General features: G+C 40.3%; 1 protein-coding gene across 7 annotated transcripts in view; it reads left to right on the forward strand.

Moving 5' to 3' along the window:
- Window positions 1-23305, forward strand: part of DENND4C (DENN domain containing 4C) — a 117981-nt gene that overhangs the window by 33858 nt on the left and 60818 nt on the right. For all 7 annotated transcript variants that reach the window (XM_048849614.2, XM_048849616.2, XM_075128821.1 and 4 more), the window contains exons 2-6: window positions 10303-10624; window positions 16804-17056; window positions 18284-18353; window positions 20546-20715; window positions 22032-22273. In XM_048849614.2, the coding sequence (XP_048705571.2) occupies window positions 10320-10624; window positions 16804-17056; window positions 18284-18353; window positions 20546-20715; window positions 22032-22273 (1040 nt within the window). In that variant the 5' untranslated portion in view covers window positions 10303-10319. The remainder of the gene's footprint in view (window positions 1-10302; window positions 10625-16803; window positions 17057-18283; window positions 18354-20545; window positions 20716-22031; window positions 22274-23305) is intronic.

A 23305-nucleotide genomic window follows, 5' to 3' on the forward strand; every position in this document is an offset into this window, starting at 1 on the left:
GCTTCAGGATGGCTAACCACCAGGCACTGATGTCAAAATACAGTTACCTGAACTACGAGAAGTTTAATGCTTCTATTGACCATTTACCACCAGAACATCGAGAATAGTTCAGCCCCATAATAAAGAAAGGTCAGCTGTTTGAAGGCAAAACCTTCACTGCAGGCTTCACTTGATGCACTGGACACTGTAGCCATGTCTGTTTCCACCACAGTAATGATGATGTGAGCTTCCTGGCTTCAGTTGTCCAGGTTTCCACAGGAGGTGCTACTGACTGTGGAAGATTTACCTTTTGATGGCCAGAAGCTTTTCAGATTCCATGGACGACTTGCGTCATGCCCTAAAGCACTCTAGGGCAACACTTAGGTCTTTAGGGATATACATGCCTGCAAATAAAAGGAAGTTTAGCAGGTCTCATTTGGCACACAGATTCTGCCCTGCTCAATTTCAGGCCACCAGAACCACTGGCTAAGAGATTGAGATTTGCATAAGAGAAAATCTGCAACTATCTTGACTGCTTCATCCCATCCTTCAACATCATCCAAATGCCAGTTCTGGTGGTTTGGTTAAGATTCCAGACCACCGAATGACCAGGTTTTATCAGCTTCACAACATACCCCACCCCCTTCTCATTTTGGACACACCTCTCTCTCTCAAGCATGGCAGGCTATAATATTGGACAAATGAGTATTGGATGCCATTACTTTGCGTTATAGTATCCAATTTAACACCATCCTACCCTTCCAGTCTCCTTCCCTGTTCTTCTTCAGGGACCCCTCTCATGAGCAATTGCTGACACGAGAGATCTCATCACTCTTGAGTCTAGAAGCCATAGAGCAGTCCCACTTCAACACAGGTGAAAAGGGTTCTATTCAAGATATTTTCAGATAACAAAGAAAAAACATGCGTTGGAGGCCGATACCAGATCTCAGACCATTGAACAAGCATGTCAGATGCGCAAAATACATGATGTCCCCAGCAGCTGTAATATCCTCTCTGGAATTAGGGAACTGGTTTGTGACCCTTGACCTCAAAGATGCCTACCTCCACATAGCGATTCATCCTTCTCACAAAAGATTTCTTCTTTTCACTTTCAATCACTATCAGAACAGGTATTTGGTTCTTACCCGTCAGCCTGTTGTCTGCCCCAAAGTGTTTTAAAAACATCACGGAGTTCAGAGCTGCCTACCTCCTTTATCTAGGGACTAACTGTCTTTGGCTGGCCCCTACAGGGTCAGTCATGTCAGGAGGTATGATCTGCTGTTCATACAACAGCTTCACTATTCCGATGTTTAGGCCTGCAGATAAATCTCAAGAAATTGATCTTGATCCCTACACAGTGAATTCTTTATAGGAACACTTTTGGATTTGATAATGGGCAGACCTTGTCTTCCTCTTGGCAGGTTCCTTGCTTTACAGAACCTTATACAAAGAGTGCAGTTCAGCCCTCAAGTTTCAGCAAGGACGTGTCTGCAACTGCTGGGACACATGGCAGCTTGCATTTTTGTGACCCAAAACACCAGATTTCATCTTCAGTGTCTCCATGGATGGCTTTGGACTGTTTATATACCCAACCAACAGTCTCAGCAAGTAGGTATCTGTGCCCATTTGGGTCCTACAGTTACTTACCTGTGGATGAATCCATCCAAATATTGTGCTGGAATTCTGTTAAACCAGAATCTCCCTACAGTGACATTAACATCAGATTAGGGCTGTCAATCACAGTTAACTCAATTGATTTAACGCAAAATAAATTAACTAGATTAAAAAAATTAGTCTTGATTAGTCACAGCTTTAATCACACGGTTAAACAATAATAGAATAGCAATTTAAATTTATTATAAATATTTTTGGATGTTTGTTATATATTTTCAAAAATATTGATTTCAATTACAACACTTAATACAAAGTGTACATACAAATGTTTAGCATATCAGGCACATAAATACCTTGCAGTGCCAGCTACAACACTACTATGTAAATGCCTGGTCTCACTTTCCGGTGATATTGTAAATAAGAAGCGGGCAGCATTGTTTGTCTAGTAATTGGCTGAACAAGAAGTAGAACTTAGTGGATGGTAGGTTCTAAAGTTTTGCATTGTTTTTGAGTGCAGCTATGTTAAAAGAAAAAAAATTCTACATTTGTAAGTTGCACTTTCATGATGGAGATTGCCCTACAGTACTTATCTGAGGTGAATAGAAAAATACTATTTCTTTTGTTTTGTTTTGTTTATCCTTTTACAGTGCAAATATTTAATAAAAATAATATAAAGTGAGCGTTGTACGCTTTGTATTCTTGTATTGTAATTGAAACCAATATATTTGAAAATGCAGAAAAACATCCAAAATATTTAAATAGCATTCTATTCTTGTTTAACAGTGCAATTAAAATTGTGATTAATCCCAATTAATTTTTTTTAATTGTTTGAGAGCTCTACATCAGACTCTTCCCTCTTAGGATGGGGAGCACATTTGTGTCCTCTCACAATCCGAGCAAATGGTCACAACAGGAGAGTGCTTGCACATCAGTCTGTTGGAATTAAGGATGGTCAGAAATGCTTACCTCCAATTTCTTGCCCTACTGAAAAACAAGTCCATCAAGATTATGACAGATAACATAATGTGCACGTACTATATCAGTAACCAGGGCAGAGCATGTTCCCCCTCACTCTGCTACTTACTGCGGCCAATGGGAGCTACGGGGGCCGCACCTGTGGGCGGGGGCAGTGCCCAGAGCCACCTGGCCATGCCTCCACCTAGGAGCTGGAGAGACATGCCGTCTGCTTCCCAGGAGCTGCTTGAGGTAAGCGCTGCCTGGAGCCCTCACCCCCTTCCACACCCCAACCTCCTGCTCCAGCCCTGAGCCCCCTTCCCACACCCCAACCTCCTGCTCCAGCCCTGAGCCCCCTTCCCACACCCCAACCTCCTGCTCCAGCCCTGAGCCCCCTTCCCGCACCCCAACCTCCGGCCCTAGTCCAGAACCCCCCCCACACACTCAGAACCCCTTGTCTCCAGCCCCACCCCAGAGACTGCAACCTCAGCGGAGCCTGCACCCCACAACCCCCTGCCCCAGCCCAGTGAAAATGAGCGAGTGAGGGTGGGGGAAAGTGAGGGACAGAGGGTGGGGGGATGGAGTGACCGAGGGGCGGGGCCTCAGGAAGAGGTGGGCCAAGGATGTTCAGTTTTGTGTGGTTAGAAAGTTGGCAATGTATGGAGCTCCTGCAAGGGAACACATCTCAAATTCCAGTTAATGTGCAAGTGAATAACCTCTCCTTTTTATTTGCCTTTTGGTTGTCTTTACAATTCATATTTGTAGGATTTTTCTCTGCAACCATGAGGGCTAAACACTTGAGGTTTTGGAATTTAGATTGTTTGTTTGCATTGAAACAAACCAAATTTTCCAACATCATTCAGCAAATCAAAAATTTTCTTTTAGAAATACTGAAGCATGTTATTTCCAAAACTACATACCCAAAACTGACATTCATTTCACTGAGCTGCGGCCAGGGCTTCCAGGACCTGGGAGGGCTACGCTCTGGGGGTAGCTGGCTTCCAAGGTTGAAGTCCTGGGGTCTGCAGCCCTGGGACAGTCTGCGTGGCAGGGCTCCTGTAGTGGGTTCAGTGAAACACTTTTTTTAGTCCCTAAAGTTTCTGACTAGCTCTGTTGATCACATGACTTTAGGAACTGCAGCTTTAAGAACACCAAATATTGTGCGATTGGCCATAAAATTGTTAGAGTTGGGAACATTGTTGCTCGGTAACAAACATTTCTCACTTTGTCCTTCCCTGATCTGTACTCTGAAAGTAGACTTAAAATACGGATTTAAAATGTTGCTTGCATTGAGAAGATGTGAAATTTAATTGTCTGAATATGCAGCAGATAGCAGAAGGTTTGATAATGTGTACCTGTTATTTTTTTTAACCAAAAATATAAATTTATAAAGTAAAGACTTAAGGCAGTACATGCAAACAGTGCTGCCCTATATATTGTTTTTCTTGTGTTGGTCTGTATGTGTCTGACTATATATTAGGGATACTCTGCTTGGGGATATGCATTTTAAATGGGGAGTGTGTGTGTGTGGGGGGAATTGGGGTTAATCCAAAGAGGCAGAATTCCAATGTGTTTGCCTGTCATAGTTGTACTCATACCTGTGTGTGCTAATAGAGCCTTGAAGTATATTGTTTCATAGTTATGGATCAGTTGCTCTAAGATCATGCTGTCTGTTTTTTTTCTATTGCCATATATTATAAAAACATTTTACTTCAATTATAAAACTCTACTCAATTTAACATAATTTGTCTCACTTGACAGTCTTTGCTCCTTTTCTTTTTGCGAATACAGACTAACACGGCTGTTACTCTGAAACCTGCTCTTAAGAGTTGCAGGATAATGATAGCCAGCTTTTTGACTGGGACTAAGGTACACTGGTAAAACTGTGGTGTACCTTGTAAATGGATTGTCTGGCTAAGCCAGTACTACTAGCTTCTCAAAGCACTAAAAATAAAAGGTCTAGTAGCCACTTAAAATGTGGTCATCTTTGTAAAATGCTAAAATGTGATGACATAAAAATGTTAATATATATTTATATATCTATCCCAACATCCTGTGTCTGCTGTCTCCCTAATGTATTGTAGATGAATCAGGTGTGTCCTATGTTGGTGGTGGTTATTTCTTCCTATTGGCCTGGGATCATAGCAGAGTAATTTCTGTCTGTCTTTTTAAATGTTGAAGATCTAGAAATTACTCTAGCCATGTTGGGCAAGGGATGGAGAATGGCAGAAGAGCATTCCTTTTTCCAGATGCTTGTATGTAGCTTGAACTTGAGCAATACTAAACTACTGCCATAATGTTATCAAAGCATTTTCTTGTCTTTGTACTGACTGACACGTGGTAGCATGCAAAAAAAAAGTTGCTGTTTGTTAGAGAGAAACTTACACAACAAATATAGAGAGGGTCTTTTTTTTTGGGGGGGGGGAACGTTTTATGTTTAACTTGTACCTTTTTTTATTTAAAATATAACAATTCTACATTTACCTAATGAATGGAAAGAAACTACTCTTATTGACCATGGTACCCTTTTTTATTAAGGCTGTCTAACTGCAGTTAGCTCATGTGATTAACTCAAAAATATTAATCACGATTAAAAAAAGTAATCGCGATTAATCGCATCTTTAACTACACCGTTAAACAATAGAATACCAATTGAAATGTATTAAAATTTTTTGGATGTTTTTCTACTTTTTCAAATACTATATATTAATTTCAATTACGACACAGAATACAAAGTGTACACTGCTCACTTTGTATTTTTTTATTATAAATATTTGCATTGTAAAAATGATAAACAAAACCATATTTTTCAATTCACCTCATACAAGTACTGTAGTGCAATCTTTTTTGTGAAAGTGCAACTTACACATGTAGATTTTTTGTTACATAAGTGCACTCAAAAACAAAACAAGGCAAAACTTTAGAGCCTACAAGTCCACTCAGTCCTACTTCTTGTTCAGCCAATCGCTCAGACAAACAAGTTTGTTTACATTTACAGGAGGTAGTGCTGTCCACTTCTTATTTAAAATGTCACCTGAAAGTGAGAACAGGCATTCTCAAGACACTGTTATAGCCGGTGCTGCAAGATATTTACATGCCAGATGAGCTAAAGATTCGTATGCCCCTTCATGCTTCGTCCACTATTCCAGAGGACGTGTCTATGCTGATGAAGCTCGTTTAAAAAAAAATGCGTTAATTAAATTTGTGACTAAACTCCTTCGGGGAGAATTTTATGCCTCCCGGTCTATTTTACTTTAATTCTGCCATATATTTCATCTTATAGACGTCTCAGATGATGACCCAGCATATGTTGTTCATTTTAAGAACACTTTCGCTGCAGATTTGACAAAATGCAAAGCAGGTACCAATGTGAGATTTCTAAAAATAGCTACAGCACTCAACCCAAGGTTTAAGAATCTGAAGTGCCTTCCAAAATCTGAGAGATGAGGTGTGGAGCTTGATTTCAGAAGTCTTAAAAGAGCAACACTCTGATGTGGAAACCACAGAACCTGAACCACCAAAAAAGAAAATCAACCTTCTGCTGGTGGCATCTGACTTAGAGGATGAAAATGAACATGCGTCGGTCTGCACTGCTTTGGATTGTTATTAAGCAGAACCCGTCATCAGTATGGATGCATATCTTCTGGAATGGTGGTTGAAGCATGAAGGAACCTATGAATCTTTAGGGCATCTGACATGTAAATATCTTGCAATGCCGGCTACAACAATACCATGACAACGCCAGTTCTCACTTTCAGGTGACATTGTAAACAAGAAGCAGGCAGCATTATCTCCTGTAAATGTAAACAAACTTGTTTGTACATAATTCTACATTTGTAAGTTCAACTTTCATGATAAAGAGATTGAACTACAATACTTGTATTAGGTGAATTGAAAAATACTATTTCTTTTATTTTTTACAGTGCAAATACTTGTAATCAAAAATAAATATAAAGCAAGCACTGTACACTTTGTATTCTGTGTTGTAATTGAAATCAATATATTTGAAAATGTAGAAAACATAAAAAAATTTAAATGGTATTCTGTTTAACAGTGCGATTAATCGCAATTGGTTTCTTTAATCACTTGACAGCCCTTCTTTTTATATAGAACACTTAATTTACTTTGCTAATCAACATATTTCAGGGGCAAAATGGAGTCCCTCTAACTATTTTGACAACTGAAAAATCATGAGATTCTTCTATTTAAAGAAATACCATATATGTAACTCACTTAGGTGCAAATCCTGATTAAGCTAGATCCTTGTTGCAATTTCCCTACTACCTTGTCTCAGTCCAGGGAATATTTCTAACTCTAGGTTTGTGCAGTGTAACGTATATCTATGGGAGAATATATATTATTAACTTTCTATTTCTACTGAATTCTCTCTCATGAGTCTTGGCATTTCCACACAGTAATGGTGCCAGAAAATCTCAGCTGTAATACTGTAGCTGTAACTAGCAAGCAAGCCTCTGAGTTCTCTTGCTCTGGTATCGTTCCTTTTTCTGAGGATGCAGTGTATGGACAGACAGGCAGGCTGGCCAGGCTTGCTCCACACAATGACTGGCCACTCCATCTCATAACTGGTGTACAACACCCACCTAGTTGTCCTGAGCTTGCTATCATTTCATATTCCCTACCTTTTCTATTCTCTTTTGGAACATGCTCTTATGATGTAAACCGGTGTACTCTCTCAGTTAGATTAAAACAAATAGCTATTCTAGGTTTTCCATAGATTTGCAGCCAAGAGTCTTCCAGAACTCTAGTAGGTAAATGTGACCTGACTGTTAGGCCTTGTCTACACTTGTGTGGATTTCAGCCAGTGGTGTAGTAAAATCCTTGTGCAAAATCCTAACACAAACGAGCAAAGCTAAGAGGAAATTTGCACTGTAGTGCAACTACATCCTAGTACCCTAAACTGACAATTGCAGCATAAACTGTCATTATTTTCATTCAATAGGGGAAACAAAAATAGGAATGTCTTTCTCCAGGATCTCTTGGCTATGAGCTCTGTAACAGGGTGTGTCTCGTGTAGAGAGGTTTGAGAACACTTAAGCGGTATGTTACAAATTTGAGAGAGACTTTGTGGGGCTATCTCAGGCATCTGGAGGATGGAGGCTCTTGTATTTCAGCATTTGAAGACATTAGAAAGTTGGCCCATACAGTGTTGGAAGTCTTGGATAGTAACAATTACAAAAAAATTGTGCAGACTCTGCAATTAAGAATACAGGGTTGCTACAGAGTTACAAAAGCATCACCATTATGCCTGTTTCACACTTGTTCAATTCCCTGCACTCTGGTTATGGGTGTATGAGTACTATAATCATAGGACCGAATATTTTTCAATAATAAACAATACAGGATGTTCAAAAAATCCCTGTACTCTGGTGACCAGTTACCAGTGACCAGAGTGTAGAGATTTGAATAACGTGCAAATTTCTCTGCTTCAGTAGGCTACTTGCTCAGAATTCTGAAACTAGTTGCCATCAACAACTGAGGCCACCCGACCATCTCACCTCTTATTAGATGAAGTAGGGAAACTCAAAAATGTACCTGAAAGAGAAGAAAACAATGCCCCCTGAAAGCAAAGAAAATTGTCTGTAAAATTGTAAAAAAGAGGAAAACAATTTAAAACTTGACTTCATTGGGAGTAGGATTGGACCTGAAGGAGGTGAGCATGTCACATGAAGGTGGATGCATGCTTCACCTTGCACCAGCAGGTCTAGTGTCCCTGCAATCACTGTTAGACTTGGGGATGATAAATGTGAGAATTTTTATTTGACTTCTGTTGTCTGGCTGACATCATGACATACCTTTTTGTTGGAATGTTTTTGTGGGGAGTGCTAAGATGTTTTACCTGTTCTTGCTTAATTATTATTGCACTTTAATTTTATCCTGCAGCGTGGCTAAGCCTAAAATGCAGATGAGCAAATAAGTGTGCCTCATCTGTGTCATAACAGATACTGTGAAGCTGGTGTAAATGTACCCGACAAATCTTTGGCTTTGTATTCTGCTGCAACATCAGACCTGTCCTATGTGAATGATTGTGTTTTAAAGGGGTGACTATACTGTCTCCTCTACTCTCCTCCCTCCTCCTTGCTGCCTATGTTCCTCGTATCTGTATATGAGGTAATGGGTAGATGGGTGTCTGGGGGAGGGAATCTTGGATTTAAACCCTATGGTGCCATTAACAGAAGGAACGGTGTCTGTCTGCTTCCCCACTCAGTTAGCTTTGTATTACTTTTGGTTGTGGAGAAGAGGACTTGGATGGCCATAGACCTGAAAGTATCACTGAAATTGCAAACAGACTTAATAAGAACTTTATAAACCCTGAGAATAAAGTGGTGTGTTTTTTTCCCCATGTGAAGAATTTCAATTTCCGTGGCTCCCCCTGTATTTATTCAACACACCTGGATCCTCCAATCTCATGGGTTTCCAGGAATCTCCCTAGTGGTGGACATGCTAAGGTGTGCAGGCAGAAGTTCAGCTTCTGCACTCTTTTAGGACTGTAGCTTGGGTATAGCTGACTGGGCCTAGGAGTTCTGCTGGAGCAATGGTACTGCTTTGGTTTAAGAAGAAGGATAGCTCAGTGGTTTGAGCATTGGTCTGCTAAACCCAGGGTTGTGAGTTCAATCCTTGAGGGGGCCATTTAGAGATCTGAGGCAAAAATTGGGGATTGGTCCTGCTTTGAGCAGGGGGTTGGACTAGATGACCTCCTGAGGTCACTTCCAACTCTGATATTCTGTGTGTAGTCTTGTGAGGCTCCCACAAGAGCATGATATTGTGATGGGTAGTAAGTTAGTTACAAAAAGTCTCTTTTCTTGTTTCTGAGCAAAACTAGGAATTTCCTAAGATCTGACAAGCTAATCATTCAATGCACCCAGGATTTTTAAATGCAGGCTAGCAGCTACTTTTCTCACCATTATGAAATTGCACTTCATTATTCCAGAAGAGAGATGTATTCATCCTATGCTGCAGAACAGTAGGTTATTCCAGGCCTGGAATGTGCCACTGAGTGGTGACATATGCTGATGGAATATGATGACGGATACGCAGTTGTGTAAAATCAGTTCCAGATGTTCAAATTGCTAGGCAAAGGCATGAAGGCTGCAGTGTTATTTCTCAACTCTGAAATAAAATGAAGTGTGCAAAAGATACTGTAGTAAGCACATAACTTGTATTGCTTTCTTTGTTGTGCATAGCAACGTAACACTGAAGCCGAATGTGTAAAAGGGAACAATACAGCTTTTTAATGTATGGCCATGGATTAGCCTTAAGGACACTAGCAATGAAGAATATACACTTTAACTGGAGGAGATGCATTGTAGGTACCTGAATGAATTGATGACCCTGAGAGGATTTAAGGTCGGGCAAAGTTGACAAATGCCAACTGACCCCTCTTTGTTTGTCCCCGTCCAGCTCCTAACCAGAGGAATCCTTAAAGTACCTACTATCAAGTTTCTTAGTTCATTTGTTCATTGATCTTAATACCCAAACTCACCTTTTGATGGCATAACTAGAAACTCCAATACGTACAATATTGTATTTCATTGAGCAGTATGAACCTTTGGGAGGATTAATCCTGGGGCTTGCTCTACATCTTTCATGTAATTTTTGGGATTATATATTGAAATGCTTGATTTACTAAAATTAATTTTAAAACACTTTTATTTCTGTAATCTTAGCTCTTGTGAAGAAGATAACATAGAAAATTCATGTGAAAGTTGTCAACCTGTTCACTTCTTTCTTTTTCAGGAAGTACAGAGACAACCATGATAGAAGACAAAGGTCCAAGAGTGGCCGACTACTTTGTAGTGGCAGGACTCACTGATACTTCTACCTCTCTGGACCAAGAAGTAAACCGATTTGAAACAAAGTCAGTTGGTCCAAAGGCTCCAATTACAGACCTAGCTGTCATCATCAAGTCAGCTGGTGAAACAGTGCCTGAGGGTTACACCTGTGTTGAAGCCACCCCCACGGCCCTTCAAGCCAACTTGAACTATGGGAGTCTTAAAAGTCCAGAGCTTTTTCTTTGCTACAAGAGGGGCCGGGACAAACCACCGCTTACTGACGTTGGGTGAGAGTCCTTTAATTATTTGTTTGCTTATCATACGTGACTTTTTGTAGAAAGAGAATAAGAATTGGATTGTTACTGAAGCAAGGATTTGCAAAAAAAAAAAAAAAAAGAGCATGAATTTTTATTTACATAATGATAATGCTGATTTTAATAACCTGGTCAGATCTGTCACTTAACTCTGAAGAGTGTGTGTGTGTGAGAGAGAGAGATTTGTTCCCTTTTTGAAATTCAATGCAAGAGACAAGTGACATTCTTCTTAAATAATATTTGTCAAAATGACCAAGTGGAATATGTCTAAATCAATAATGATGAGACTACACTGTGATGAGTTGAGACATAAAAGTGGATACATGAGATTCTTTTCTGGGACATAGAAATTGTAGAGAGGTCCAGAGGGAAGAACATGGAAAGTAGTGAATGTATAGTTAACAACATAAGGAAACCAGAAATAGAAAACACTATACTATATGCCAGATGTGGGCAAACTACGGCCTGTGAGCCACATCTGGCCCGAGGGACCCTCCTGCCTGGCCCCTGAGCTCCTGGCCCGGAGGCTAGCCCCTGGCTCCTCCCCTGCAGCCTCAGCTCACTGTGCCACCGGCACAATGCTCTGGGCTGCAGAGCTGCAGCCGCCTGTCCCGGTGCTCTGGGCGGTGTGGCTATGGTGCCGCTGGCCATCAGGGCTCCAGGCAGTACTGTAAGGGCAGGGAGTATGTGTGGGGGGGTGTTGGATAGAGGGCAGGGGGTTCGGGGCGGGTGGTCCGGGGGCAGGGGTGTGGATGGGGTTGGGGCGGTCAGAGGGTGGGGAACAGGGGGGTTGAATGGGGGCAGGTGTCTGGTGGGCAGTCAGGAAGGAGAGGCGGGGTTGGATGGAGTGGCGGGGGGCGGGCAGGGGCAGGGGTTCTGGGGGCAGTCAGGGGACAGGGAGAAGAGGTGGTTGGATGGGGCAGGGGTCCTGGGGGGGCCGTCAGGGAACGGGGGGGGTTGGATGGGGCAAGGGTGCTGTGGGAGCTGTTGGGGGCAAGAAGCAGGGGGGGGTCAGATAGGGGGCAGGGGCCGGGGCTGACCCAAGCCTGGCTGTTTGGGGAGGCTCAGCCTCCCCTAGTCAGCCCTCCATAAAATTTCGGAAACCTGATGAGGTCCTCAGGCCAAAAAGTTTGCCCGCCCCTGCTATACACCATACTGGAAGGTGGTGATTTTAGAAGACTTATGAACATGTGGGAATAAATGCACACAAACTATGAAAATAGCCACCTTTAATATCTTAGTGGAGTAGAATGATTGGTAGTGCTTGAACCAGAGTCCTTAGGGTTTTCAGGTATCTAGGTACTTATGTGGCCCTCATCACTGTACTGTCCTATGATCACCTGTGAGATTGTGTTTCTTATATGTTCTGACAGGTTTTTTTTGCAGAGATTGGACCTTGTGTAGAGCTCTGCTGGGGTGTCTAAATTTACTTATTCTTTTGGAACCACAGCTTTTTGATTTATGAAGCTTACATGCTCCTGAAGAACTTCTACTTCTGTATTTAAACTAAATATATTTGTTTTGCAGAACTGTAACAGCTCTGTTTGTTTGTCTGTGATATTTGTAAGTCTTTCAAAATCAATCAAGGAGTTTACAAACTGACAAGCTTTACTAAAGCTCCTTCGAGTTTTATATTATTGTAACCAATAAATCCAAAATTATCCTCACATCCTTAATCACAAATATTTCTAGATATCTTTAGTGAGGACTAATTAGACCAAGATATTTTTGTAGTTGCATGTGGACCATGAAATTAGACTTCTCAGAGTTGAGAACCTCAAGTTTTGTAAACCTTCTCGTATATCAAAACACTGTGATGAATTTTGAAACTTCAAATGTGCAAAAAACACTCTTTTAGATAGAAAGCATACAGGCTTGCTTCCTCCTGGAACTTGTCTCAGAAAAGTTGGAGAGGGATGGATTGTAAAACTCAGGCTTACAGTACAACGGAAATATTTCCCCTGTGGCGCTTATAAAGTCCTCTTCCAGCCTGTTCAAAATTGAACTGGGGTCCACATTGGCACCAGGGCAGACCCAGGACAGTGGAATCTCCAAAGGTGGTTTTAAGTTACTTTTTGTGCCCTATCCACACCTCCACCTCTGAGTTGTGCAAAGTGTGTCATGACTGTGTTCCCCCTCAGACTGCCTCTCCCAAGATCTGTCAATACTCTACTTCTTTTCTGTTCTCCCCCCTGCGCCCCCCATTGACTCAGACTTGCCAGACACTGAACAGCCAGAGGACTAAACCATTCAGCCAAAGAGTGGGTAGAATAGATAAACTGATAGAAGCTTCCCTCAGCTTCTAGGAAAGGGGAGCATGTTGGAAGTCTAAATAGGATGCTGCCTTGATGGATGGGGGGTGTGTGTGTGTGTGTGAGAGAGTGAGAAAGAGACCGATTCCATCTTAACCTGAAGCTAAGTGTCTGAAATCTGAAGCCTCCCCCGCACCTTGCAGGAAGTGAGGGGTGTATGCATGTGTTCCCTCTTTCCTCCCCTAGAACCACCTGGCAGGGGCTTCTAAACCTCTTCTAAACATTTTAAATAAAAGACAAAATTCTTGAATCTCTTACTGTTCAATGATAGTGAAGAGTTGAACACAGTACTGAATGCACAAATAAGGAAAGCTAACCTGTCCTGGGTAGCCCAGAAAACATGCACTTGAGTTCTCTTTTCACAAATAATCCTCCAGAAGTATTGTTGACTTTCAGCTGCTTATAATTTTGGAGTCCTTGTAACCTGTGTCTTGGACCCATCTCGTACTGTCTGCTTTTTTTTTTTAAAGAGAGTACCTGCAGAAATATTGACTGATTAAAAATCTGTCTTCACCAAATTTCATCTCAAAGCAGATGAGAGTTAAACCAACTCTCAATGAGGGGACTACACCATGTTCAATTGGGAGCTATTTGTAATACTTGTAGTGTTCCATAATGCCTTACGGCCCATTTCACAGAATCCTGTTTTTCACATTTACATGGGAAAATTAATAATTTACATGAGGCAAATAATGACTTAGGCTTTGTGATACCTAATAATGCTAGTATAAGTAGAAACTTAATGGCATTCCTAAATCTTCTGACCCACCACATTTTTTGCGCTAGCTTTGGCTTCTCCTGCTATTTAATATTTGTAAATTGCCTTCCTAACTCTCTTTAACAGAGATAGGAAGGGTTGCTGTGCTGCAGAGACTTGCTTAATACAAAGGCCAATAGAGTCAGAGGTCCAGCTTGAAGCAGGAGGAGGAATCAAACTAGAGTGAGCCCTGGGTCTACTGTACTAGAATATGGTATAAAACAGTGCAGTAGTTCATGTATTATTTGAAATTGGTCCTAGTATTTTTAGATCAATTATTTTTACAGATTTCCTTGATGGTGGGAAAGCAGCACTTTTTCCTCTAAGTGCTGTTGATTGATGCATTGTGACATGTCTTAAATCTAGTAGATTTGAGGACCGAACATATGCCTATGACATGAATTGAATCTGGTGAACAGAGACATTCTGAGTCACTTGAGAAGGAGACACTTATCCTGAAGAAATGGATGGCTATGTTCCAAGTAAAAGTCCTGATCTAAATCCTATTGTAGTCAGCAGAAAGCCCCTCCTGTTGATTAGGTGGTGGATCAGGTCCAAAGTATGAGATCACTGAAATAGGGAACAGTTCTTATCCTTTGAAAGGTCTATCTCCTAAATGTTCTGATTAGGGCTGCACCTCTGCTGATAAATCTGAAAGGGGTGGTTGTGTGGAAGCTGAACTCAATAGAAGCAAACTTATCACACACTGGTGAGAGAGGGCTTTGCTCACGTATTGAAGGGTGACCTAAACCTGAAGTGCTGTGGTTAACAGTTACATGTCCCAAAGATCAAATTTTGATTCTGTGGTCTGGAATGTTACAAATACCTTTCTTCTAATAGTCTGCTTCTGGATTTCATTACTGTGCATGAAGTCAGGAACTGGTTTGGTTTTGTCACATTGCTAGCCTAGTGAATTTCCTTTTTATGAACCTGATAGGCAGTTGCGAAGCCTGATTAAACATCTGGTCTTAAAAATGTTTGAAATCATTGATTAATTCTGGGATCTTTAAGCATCTTTCTGGTAGCACTTGGAAATGTATGAAATTTACCGTGGGGATTGAGGGATGCAATATCCCCTTTTTAGAAGCTGAAGTCTAGTTGGAAACATGCTTCAAGAATAAACTTATTTTAGTGTTAATTTTTTTTAAATTTTTTTTATCTGTGATATTAAACACTTGTGAACTATAAATAGGCCTTAATTTGAAACCTCTCTGAAACTCAAGTAGAAGGTAATATTTTTTGCTAATATTAAAATTATGGGATTACTAATATTTTTTTATGGTGGCAATGCTGTATATTTTTCTGGGAATAGTTTGATTCTTCCCCCCCACCCCCACCCCCCCATACATTTTATTTAATCTTGTCATAAAAATGTCATGTGAAGGGTGCATTTTAGAAATACTCTCTTGAACACTCCTCTGTCCAAGATGTCTGAATTAAGATTCTGATACTTTTTCCCATTATAAGACCCTATCTTCAGTTTCTTAAAACTTTGCTGGACTTAATTTGTTCAGTTAAAATTTTCCATGCCAGGTACAAAGGAACACTTCACTTTTCAAGTAAGTCAAAAGTGAGGGTAATATGATACACGGCATGCTCTCTCTATCCATTTTTATATTGCATTCTGCACCATCTGAGTTCTTATATACATACAATTATTATTGTGCAACCCAAAGAAATAATCTCATAGTAAGGGGCATGAAGTCTGACTTAGTGTCCATCTAGTTCAGTGGTGCAGGATCAAGATCAGACCTTTAATGGACTAAAATTGCTTTTTGAAGTCCACTGTGCAAGAGTCTTCTGTGGCTCAACTGACTGGTTTAGCCTGCTGCATGCTGACATAATATGAAAGCTATGTCATACTCTCAGTTGACTTGATCTTTTAGCTTGAATGTAATACTCTAGGTACTAGTTTTTTTTAATACATGGACACAAATGCATGGTATGCTCTTAAGACTTATGAGTGGTGTGTCACAGAAGTGATTGGCACAGGATGTTTGGGGACAGTTATAATTGCAGGTACTCTATCCACTTACCAAAAAGGAACACATGTGATGAGATGCTAGGTGCCAGTGTTCTTGGAAACAAGAAAAAGAGACTCCTCAGCATAACTAAATATGTTTAGTCAAGGGAAACAAAAGAGGCATGTTAAGATTTTTAGAAATATTGTTTAAAATTGTGTGAAAGTGGTAAGTATGAGTGGTGTGGAGGTCTGATTAGACAGAACAATTGCTTTCTTTTGGATGGGGGAAGATAAAACTTGCATGTTGTATTATTTTTTTAGAAATATGATTTGGTACAGTTTGAATTGTATATTTCTTTCCACTGTTCATGTCCAAGCAACTTTTCCTCCATGCTGAGGATACTTACAGGTTTCTACTCCTGGAAGTTAGCGGTTATCCCGGCAAACTAAACAGAAAATTTAATCCTTTTAATTGGCTAGTGTTTCAGATTAAGAACCCCTACAAAAAATGCCAGAGAGACCATGAATCCAAACTTTGATTGGCCCACTTCTCTAAAAGCTGACCAAGCTAGCAAATTTCTGTTTTTTCTAGTAGTCCATTAAAAATAATTGAAATGAGCTTGGAATGAATTTGGTGACATTTTAGTGCTTCTGAAAAGGAATAACTCCTAGCATCAGACATGTTTAGATATAGTGTGAGGAAACATTGTGAAAGCTTCCTTTTACAACTGACAGTGCAACACCTCCACTGTTCTTTTAGTTAAGTACTTAGGGCCAAACTTTCAGACTTGGGGTCCGAAAGTTACACACCTACGTCCATATTTAGGCACCTCACAGAAATGCTGAAAACTTGCCGTTCCCACTGAAGTCCCCTTTTTAAAAGTTTCTCTGCATAGGCCAGTTGCCTACTGTATATTTTCACATCCCTCACAGCTCTTGCTCTTGTGAGACTATGGTTAAGATGACTCTGAAATGTACACTTCTCACACGTCAATTATTTACTATTGATGTGCAAAGCTGATTGCAGTCCTAGAAAGACAGCATACATGTTTCTGTACAAATAACATGATGTATCTGTGTGTAATGTTTGTATCTTTCTATTTGTTTCCCTCATCTGCAGAGTTCTATACGAAGGGAAGGAACGTGTAATTTTAGGCTGTGAGGTGATCCAAGCTACTCCCTACGGTCGTTGTGCCAATGTTAACAACAGTTCAGCTACTTCCCAACGAATCTTTATTACCTATCGAAGGGCTCCTCCAGTACGGCCTCAGAATTCCTTGGCTGTAACAGATATCTGTGTTATTGTTACCAGCAAAGGAGAAACGCCTCCCCATACATTCTGCAAAGTTGATAAGAACTTAAATTGTGGCATGGTGAGAATAAATGTGTCATTTTAAAAGTTTAGGCCTTTCTAAAACAAAAAGGGACAAAACGGGAAGGCTTTGGACTCTGTAATGCTGTTATTAGTGTGTGTATTCTATTATTAATATATTTTCATTCTCAGTATGACTTAACGTCATATTTGTTTTGTAGTTCTTCTTCTTTCAGCTTTTCCTTAGAAGCTTCTGCCAGGATTGTTTCCATTAACTAACTAGTCATTTTCTCAAGTTGCGTGTTGACACACTATTCCCCTTTAAAAGGAAAAGGAAAAAACAAACCACCTTAGTGGTACTTGAGGGCCAATACAAAAACCACTGTAAACACATTTCTTTACCTCTGTTACTGATAACGCTGTTTTGTTAAAAGTCAGAGAATCCAGCTCACTGCTTATATTCTTTGTTTGGACTTTCCGTTGGACAGTACACCAGTGAAATTAGCTTTAATTTTGTTTATAGTCTGCTTTGCCTTCAGTTTCCGAGCTGTAGAGTACACTTAAAATTTAGATTGACCTAGCTATGTCACTTGCAGTGTCTGAGGATCGTAGTTAAGCCTCCCAAACCCTGGGTGTAGATCTGGCTAGGTCAACACAAGAATTTTTCTGTTGACCTAGCTCTGGCCACTCAGGGAGGTGAATTACCGACATTGATGGAGAAACCCTTTTCAGAAATACCTATGCTACTGCAGCATGCTGCAGCTACGTTGCTGTAGTACCGATAGTTTAGACGTGCCCTTAGTGCAGCACTCCTTTAGTTTTCAAACACTGCGGGGAAATCTGTTTTAAAAACACTTGTATACGTTGCCATACCCCAACCCCACAAAAAACCACTGTGGAAACATTTCCATTGGTTTCCGATTCTGTAAAAGCTTATGATGTCCCTCTAAGGGTCTGACTTGAATGACAAAAGGAAGGAAATGCAGAAGTGAAAGCTGCAGTTGCTTTATTTCACCTGTACCTGTTTCATTATTTGTTGGCCACAGGACAGTGCGTGTGTCTTTTTACTTATGACCTTTGATAAAGGGCACAGTATTAACTCTGAATTTCATGATGTGTTGTTATGTGTTGGGCTGATGAACGCCAGCAATATGTTTCCTCTAACATTTTTTATTTAAATGTCTCTGCTTTGGGTATAACTGTAAATAGGTTCAAACACTTAATCTGTACTGCTCCATTCAGGTGCTGTCTCTGTGGGTTTTGATGAGACTTGATTTGTGTCTTACAGTGGGGGTCCAGTGTGTACCTCTGTTATAAGAAGTCTATGCCGGCTTCTAACTCAATAGCATATAAAGCTGGTAAGTTTTGCAAAGAAGAGCACCTAAATATATTCGCAGAAGTATATAAGTGTCCTGCCTAACTTTATTTTAAATTATTCTTTCAACTTATTAACTTTGCTTTCAGGGCAGAGATCCAGTGTATAACAGCCACTGACAAATGTCAACCAAAATGAATTCCTATAATCCTTTCCTCAGCTTATCCCACTTGTACCTAGCTGTAAAGGTAGATCAACTTGGCCTTTGTTGAACAAGCTAAGATTAGAGTTCAGGGCCCATCACTGCGAATGTCCTCACTTTAGCTCCCTCTTGGTCAAATCTAGTGACTGCCAGCAGGAGCATCTGAGATGTAGTGTGTAGACAGAAGGGAATTAAATGATGTAGGGCTGTAGAGAGCACAAACAGCTTCATAACTTCTCAGTCTTAAGCAGCTCCATATGTGATGTTTCTCGCCATTGAGAACAAGTAGTCCATGCCCCACAGACCTACATGCTGAGAGCAGATGGAAATGAGGCAGGAGCCTAGTCCTGTATACCCTTCAGTAGCAGGTGTGGGGCTTGTAGAAGCCAGGATGATGGAGCCTGAGAATGCCAGGGAGAGGTGGTGTTTGGGAAACTGAAGGGTAGTTTGAGTGGGGACGTAGCTTGAAGTGTTGATTGTTGAGGAGGGGTTTAAAAAAATCAGGGTGAAAGCTTGGAATAGCCACCTCCCAGCTAGCTTGGATTTAAGAGGAGGAGCAGTGAGAGCAGAGGGTTAACTATATTGGCTGCATGTTATTTGTCATTGTAGTCGGGTGAAGAAACTGCAAGGGCATCCCAGCAGACCACCTGGATAAGTTATATTTTAGCAGGGCTGTGGAGAGGCATTGAATTACCACCAGGTGTTCTGGGTGCCTTGTAAGATGCCTGACACTTAGCAGTTCTTAACTTCTGATTGCACTTGGTAGGAAATTGGAAGCCAGTTCAGTCTGAGGAGATTAGGTATAATACACTACCAAATGACTACCATTATTACAAGCAATTGGCTGTGTTCTGTACTGACTTTGCTGCTTGTTTCCTTTATTTTTATGGCTTGCCTTGGCAGACTCTGCAGCCAGGTATCCTTAACTCAGTTTAGCAAGCATTTGTATTTGCTTTTAGTCAGCAAAAAGCTTGTCTTTATTTTGTTTGTGTTTTGGGGGATGATGGGGAGTAAGAAGTGGTTGGAGGTTCCAGGCAACCTTTTGTTTTTATTTGTGTGTTCCTCACAACCATCAGAACATTTTGCATATACTATGGAAGCTAGGTGCATTTCTTCTGTCCTCCTGCAATCTGTTCACCTGTTTTAAGTGAAGGAGAGGGGCTGAGGAATGTCCCAACCAAGAACTGGTGGGGAAATCTCTGTGTCTGAATTTACATGAAAATAGTGGCAGTAGCATTAGGTTTCCAAAAAAGAGACCTTCCCAGTTGGGCTTATGGAGCATAAGACATCAGAAGTCTAGGGACAAGCCTCTTCCTTTGCCCATTGAATGGAATAAATTGCCAACATTTATTTCCTGAGTGGAGTTGGAAACCATAGATACTAGGGTGGATGGTGCTATACAATAACCTAGACAAGTGACATTGGTATGCTGATACTTCTATGCAGTGTTTCTAGTAATTCAGGAGTATCTCAGCCAGCCAGAAATACTGCCCAAAAGGTATTTAATGGTCACACGTCTGTACTAGCAGTTAAATTACCAAAGGATTAATATAAATTAATTGAAGTTTTAAAGTAGACAGCCAGTTAGTGAGATCATCTTTCTGTTCAATTGAACATTAATTTTGCTCAGCAAGGCATTGTTAGTGTAGCTTCCTCCCTGGGGAATTCCTTTGTAATGTAACCACTTTAAATGGCACATCTACTTATTAGAATAAGTTTTAAGCAGCTCCTATATAGTTTAAAGCCAAACATTCAGTTATCAAAGTTTACAATTTGGAATTGTTTGAACTATTGCAAAAAGTGAGTTTTAAACTTACGTGGATATTTGAAATCCACATTAGATTGTTTAGTCTCTCCCAGTTTAACAGGAATTCTCCCCCGCCCCACCTAAGGTTTTATATACACACAGCTATGATGTCTGGTTAGCAGTAGATCTTAATGTATAGCTATAGAAAACATACTGCTGTTACTTTGTTCAAGGCTTGCAGAGCATTGAAAACGCACTTGTCAATCTTTCCTTTTTCTCCAAAAAGGCTTAATTTTCAGATATCCAGAGGACGATTATGAGTCATTCCCATTGTCAGAATCTGTACCTCTTTTCTGCCTTCCTATGGGAGCCACTATTGAATGCTGGGATCCTCAAACCAAATACCCATTACCAGTGTTTTCAACATTTGTCCTGACTGGTTCTTCTGCAGAAAAGGTATGAATGAATATTGTGTTGGTTTATTTGTTGTTGTTGTTTTTTTAATGGTTGATATCAGGACTTATCCAAAGCTAGAATTCAGTTGGTATTGAGAGAAAATATACATTACTCCTTCAGTATTTGAGAAATTTCAGTTATCCTACTGAATGTCTGTCACCGATGCACTTTGGATTTATTGTGGAAAGAGGAAATACAAATCCCCCTGGTCACTTGTGACTGACTGACTAGCTAAAATAATCTCCTTTCCCCTTCAAGTAATTAGTCTTGCTTCTAGAACTTTGGGGGAATTCTGAAATATAATGTCCAAAATACACAAAAAAACATGTAGGAAACTGGCCCCAAAATGAACACTGGGGTGATAGTGCCTATGCAGAGCTCGAGGTGGCTGAGCCTATAGGAAGGCAAGGGGTGGGCAAGCAGGCAGGAAGGAAGGCAATAATATGAAGAGTTTTTTGTGGTGTTTAGTCGCATGGGAATGAAGCACAGTTATGGTTCCATAGAACTAAAATTGTGGGACCTGGTGGATCAGGAAATCCAAACTCACTCCATGTGGGCAAGAGAAGTTTTAATCCATCTCTAGAAAAGCTGTTCAACTGAAAAGGGGCTCTTCAGTTGCCTCATTTATAATATTTAGATTTAGTTTCTGTTGGTCTCATCACACAGTACCTAGCTCTAATATTGCTCCATGGTCATCCAAGAAGCCCCAAACCATTTCTCCAACTTAGTAACCTTGTTGATCAAAGGACAAGTGAAACCTGTATCAACCTTTTTCCTTTATAAGGAACATAATAAGTTATTGATCGTGCATTATCAGTTTTCCAGTATATTTCAGTTAACCTGAAACTCTGGTAGGCAAGATTGGGAGTGTTAGCAAAAGTCACTTTTTTGTCAAAAGTCCATGTAAAATGGATTCTAAACTTCAAGCTCCTTTGTATTTAGTGCGACCCTCAGATGGAAATGTTGAGAAACATAATGGTTTTCTAAATTGGTTTGGGTTGTGTAGAAGGTGCCATTTCATCGGGTTCCTTCTGGATGTTGTTAGTTTACTATATATAAACTTTTTGGGGGGCAGGGGGAGAGACAAAAGAAATAGTGAAAAACTTAGAAATTCATATTTATATATTCAAATATTTCATTTGTGTATGTGTATTGTTGTGCCTAGGATCCCCAGCCATGAACTAGGGCCCCATTGTACAAACACTCAGCAAAAAGAATGAAGAGTACTTTAAAGAAATCAAACCCAACTTTCTGTTTAATGTTGGTCATAACCATTTGCTTGTTTGTGTTTTTGTTTGTTTTTGTTCATCCTTCAGGTGTACGGTGCTGCTATTCAATTTTATGAGCCTTATTCCCGGGAGCTGCTAACAGAAAAGCAGCATATGCAGCTGGGTCTCCTGACAGCTGTGGAGCGAAAAGTGGTTACTTCCAAATCCATCAATTCCAACACATGCATCTGCCTTCTCTCTCACTGGCCTTTCTTTGAAGCCTTTCGGAAATTTCTTATGTTCATCTACAAGCTCTCTGTCTCTGGGCCTCATCCTCTTCCCATTGAAAAGTATGTTTGGCATCTTCCAAATAAATTAATGTTTCAAGGCACTTAAATGTAGCTGTAGCTCAAAAAGTGAGGTGACCATATGTAAATAGCACCTTCTTCCTTGATGTATTTGTTCTGTACTCTTAACTGTACTATGTCTTTTACTGAACTGACAAAAATTACTTGTTCCTACTGTTAGACATCTGGGCTCTGCAGTTGTGCTATGAGGAGTGGACTGGATTTTTTGCTGCCTCATTTATTAATGTTCTGTCTCCATGTTCCCTTACTGGTGACAGAAGAGGCAAAAAACAGCTAGATTTTTAGATCCTGACTTACATTTGCAGCACTGCAATTTAGACAAGTAAATCTGTTCTTTTAAAATGAATTGATTTGGTATGAAGTCACTGAGGGTATAAACAGGGTACTCTAAGGATGTTTAAAGAATATGCATATTTAGTCTATTTTTTAAATTTAGCAATTAATGTAGAGTGGTCATGACCATCTCTATCAGGAACAGGATTTCATGGCTCCCATCAGATGCCTAACAAACTAATTCACAACACTTGAAAAAAGTGGCAGGTGTGCTGGAAATACGAGACTTACAGAAATGGCACACTTCTAGAAATGACCGTGTCATTGGTTTATTGGTTACATTTCATCAGACGATCCAGTGCAGACTTTGGTGTTCTTTCTCTCTTCCCCTTTGTTTCCTTTCCTTTTTGGAAAGGACATCTAAAAGACAATATGCCTCTTGGTTGTATCTTTTGTGTTTCCCACTGTGCCCTTGAGGTCCCAGAGCTGCTAATATTTACTTTCTTTACACACTAAGAATGTGGGAAGGAGATATTTTTGTAGCAATTTATGTATGGATAAAGAGGCCTTGAGAGCATTTTTATGAATCTTAACTAAATGATCTCTGTACAGCTCATTGCAAGTAGTGAAGACTGTATTAGACAACTGTGTATGTTAACTGAGTACAGAGGAGACTGTAATCCTATTAATGGGAAGGTACATTTGGATGACTCTGACCTGTAGCACTGATATTTGATTCCT

Source organism: Caretta caretta, chromosome 5, assembly GCF_965140235.1.
Source record: "Caretta caretta isolate rCarCar2 chromosome 5, rCarCar1.hap1, whole genome shotgun sequence".
Classification (NCBI taxonomy): Eukaryota; Metazoa; Chordata; order Testudines; family Cheloniidae; genus Caretta; species Caretta caretta.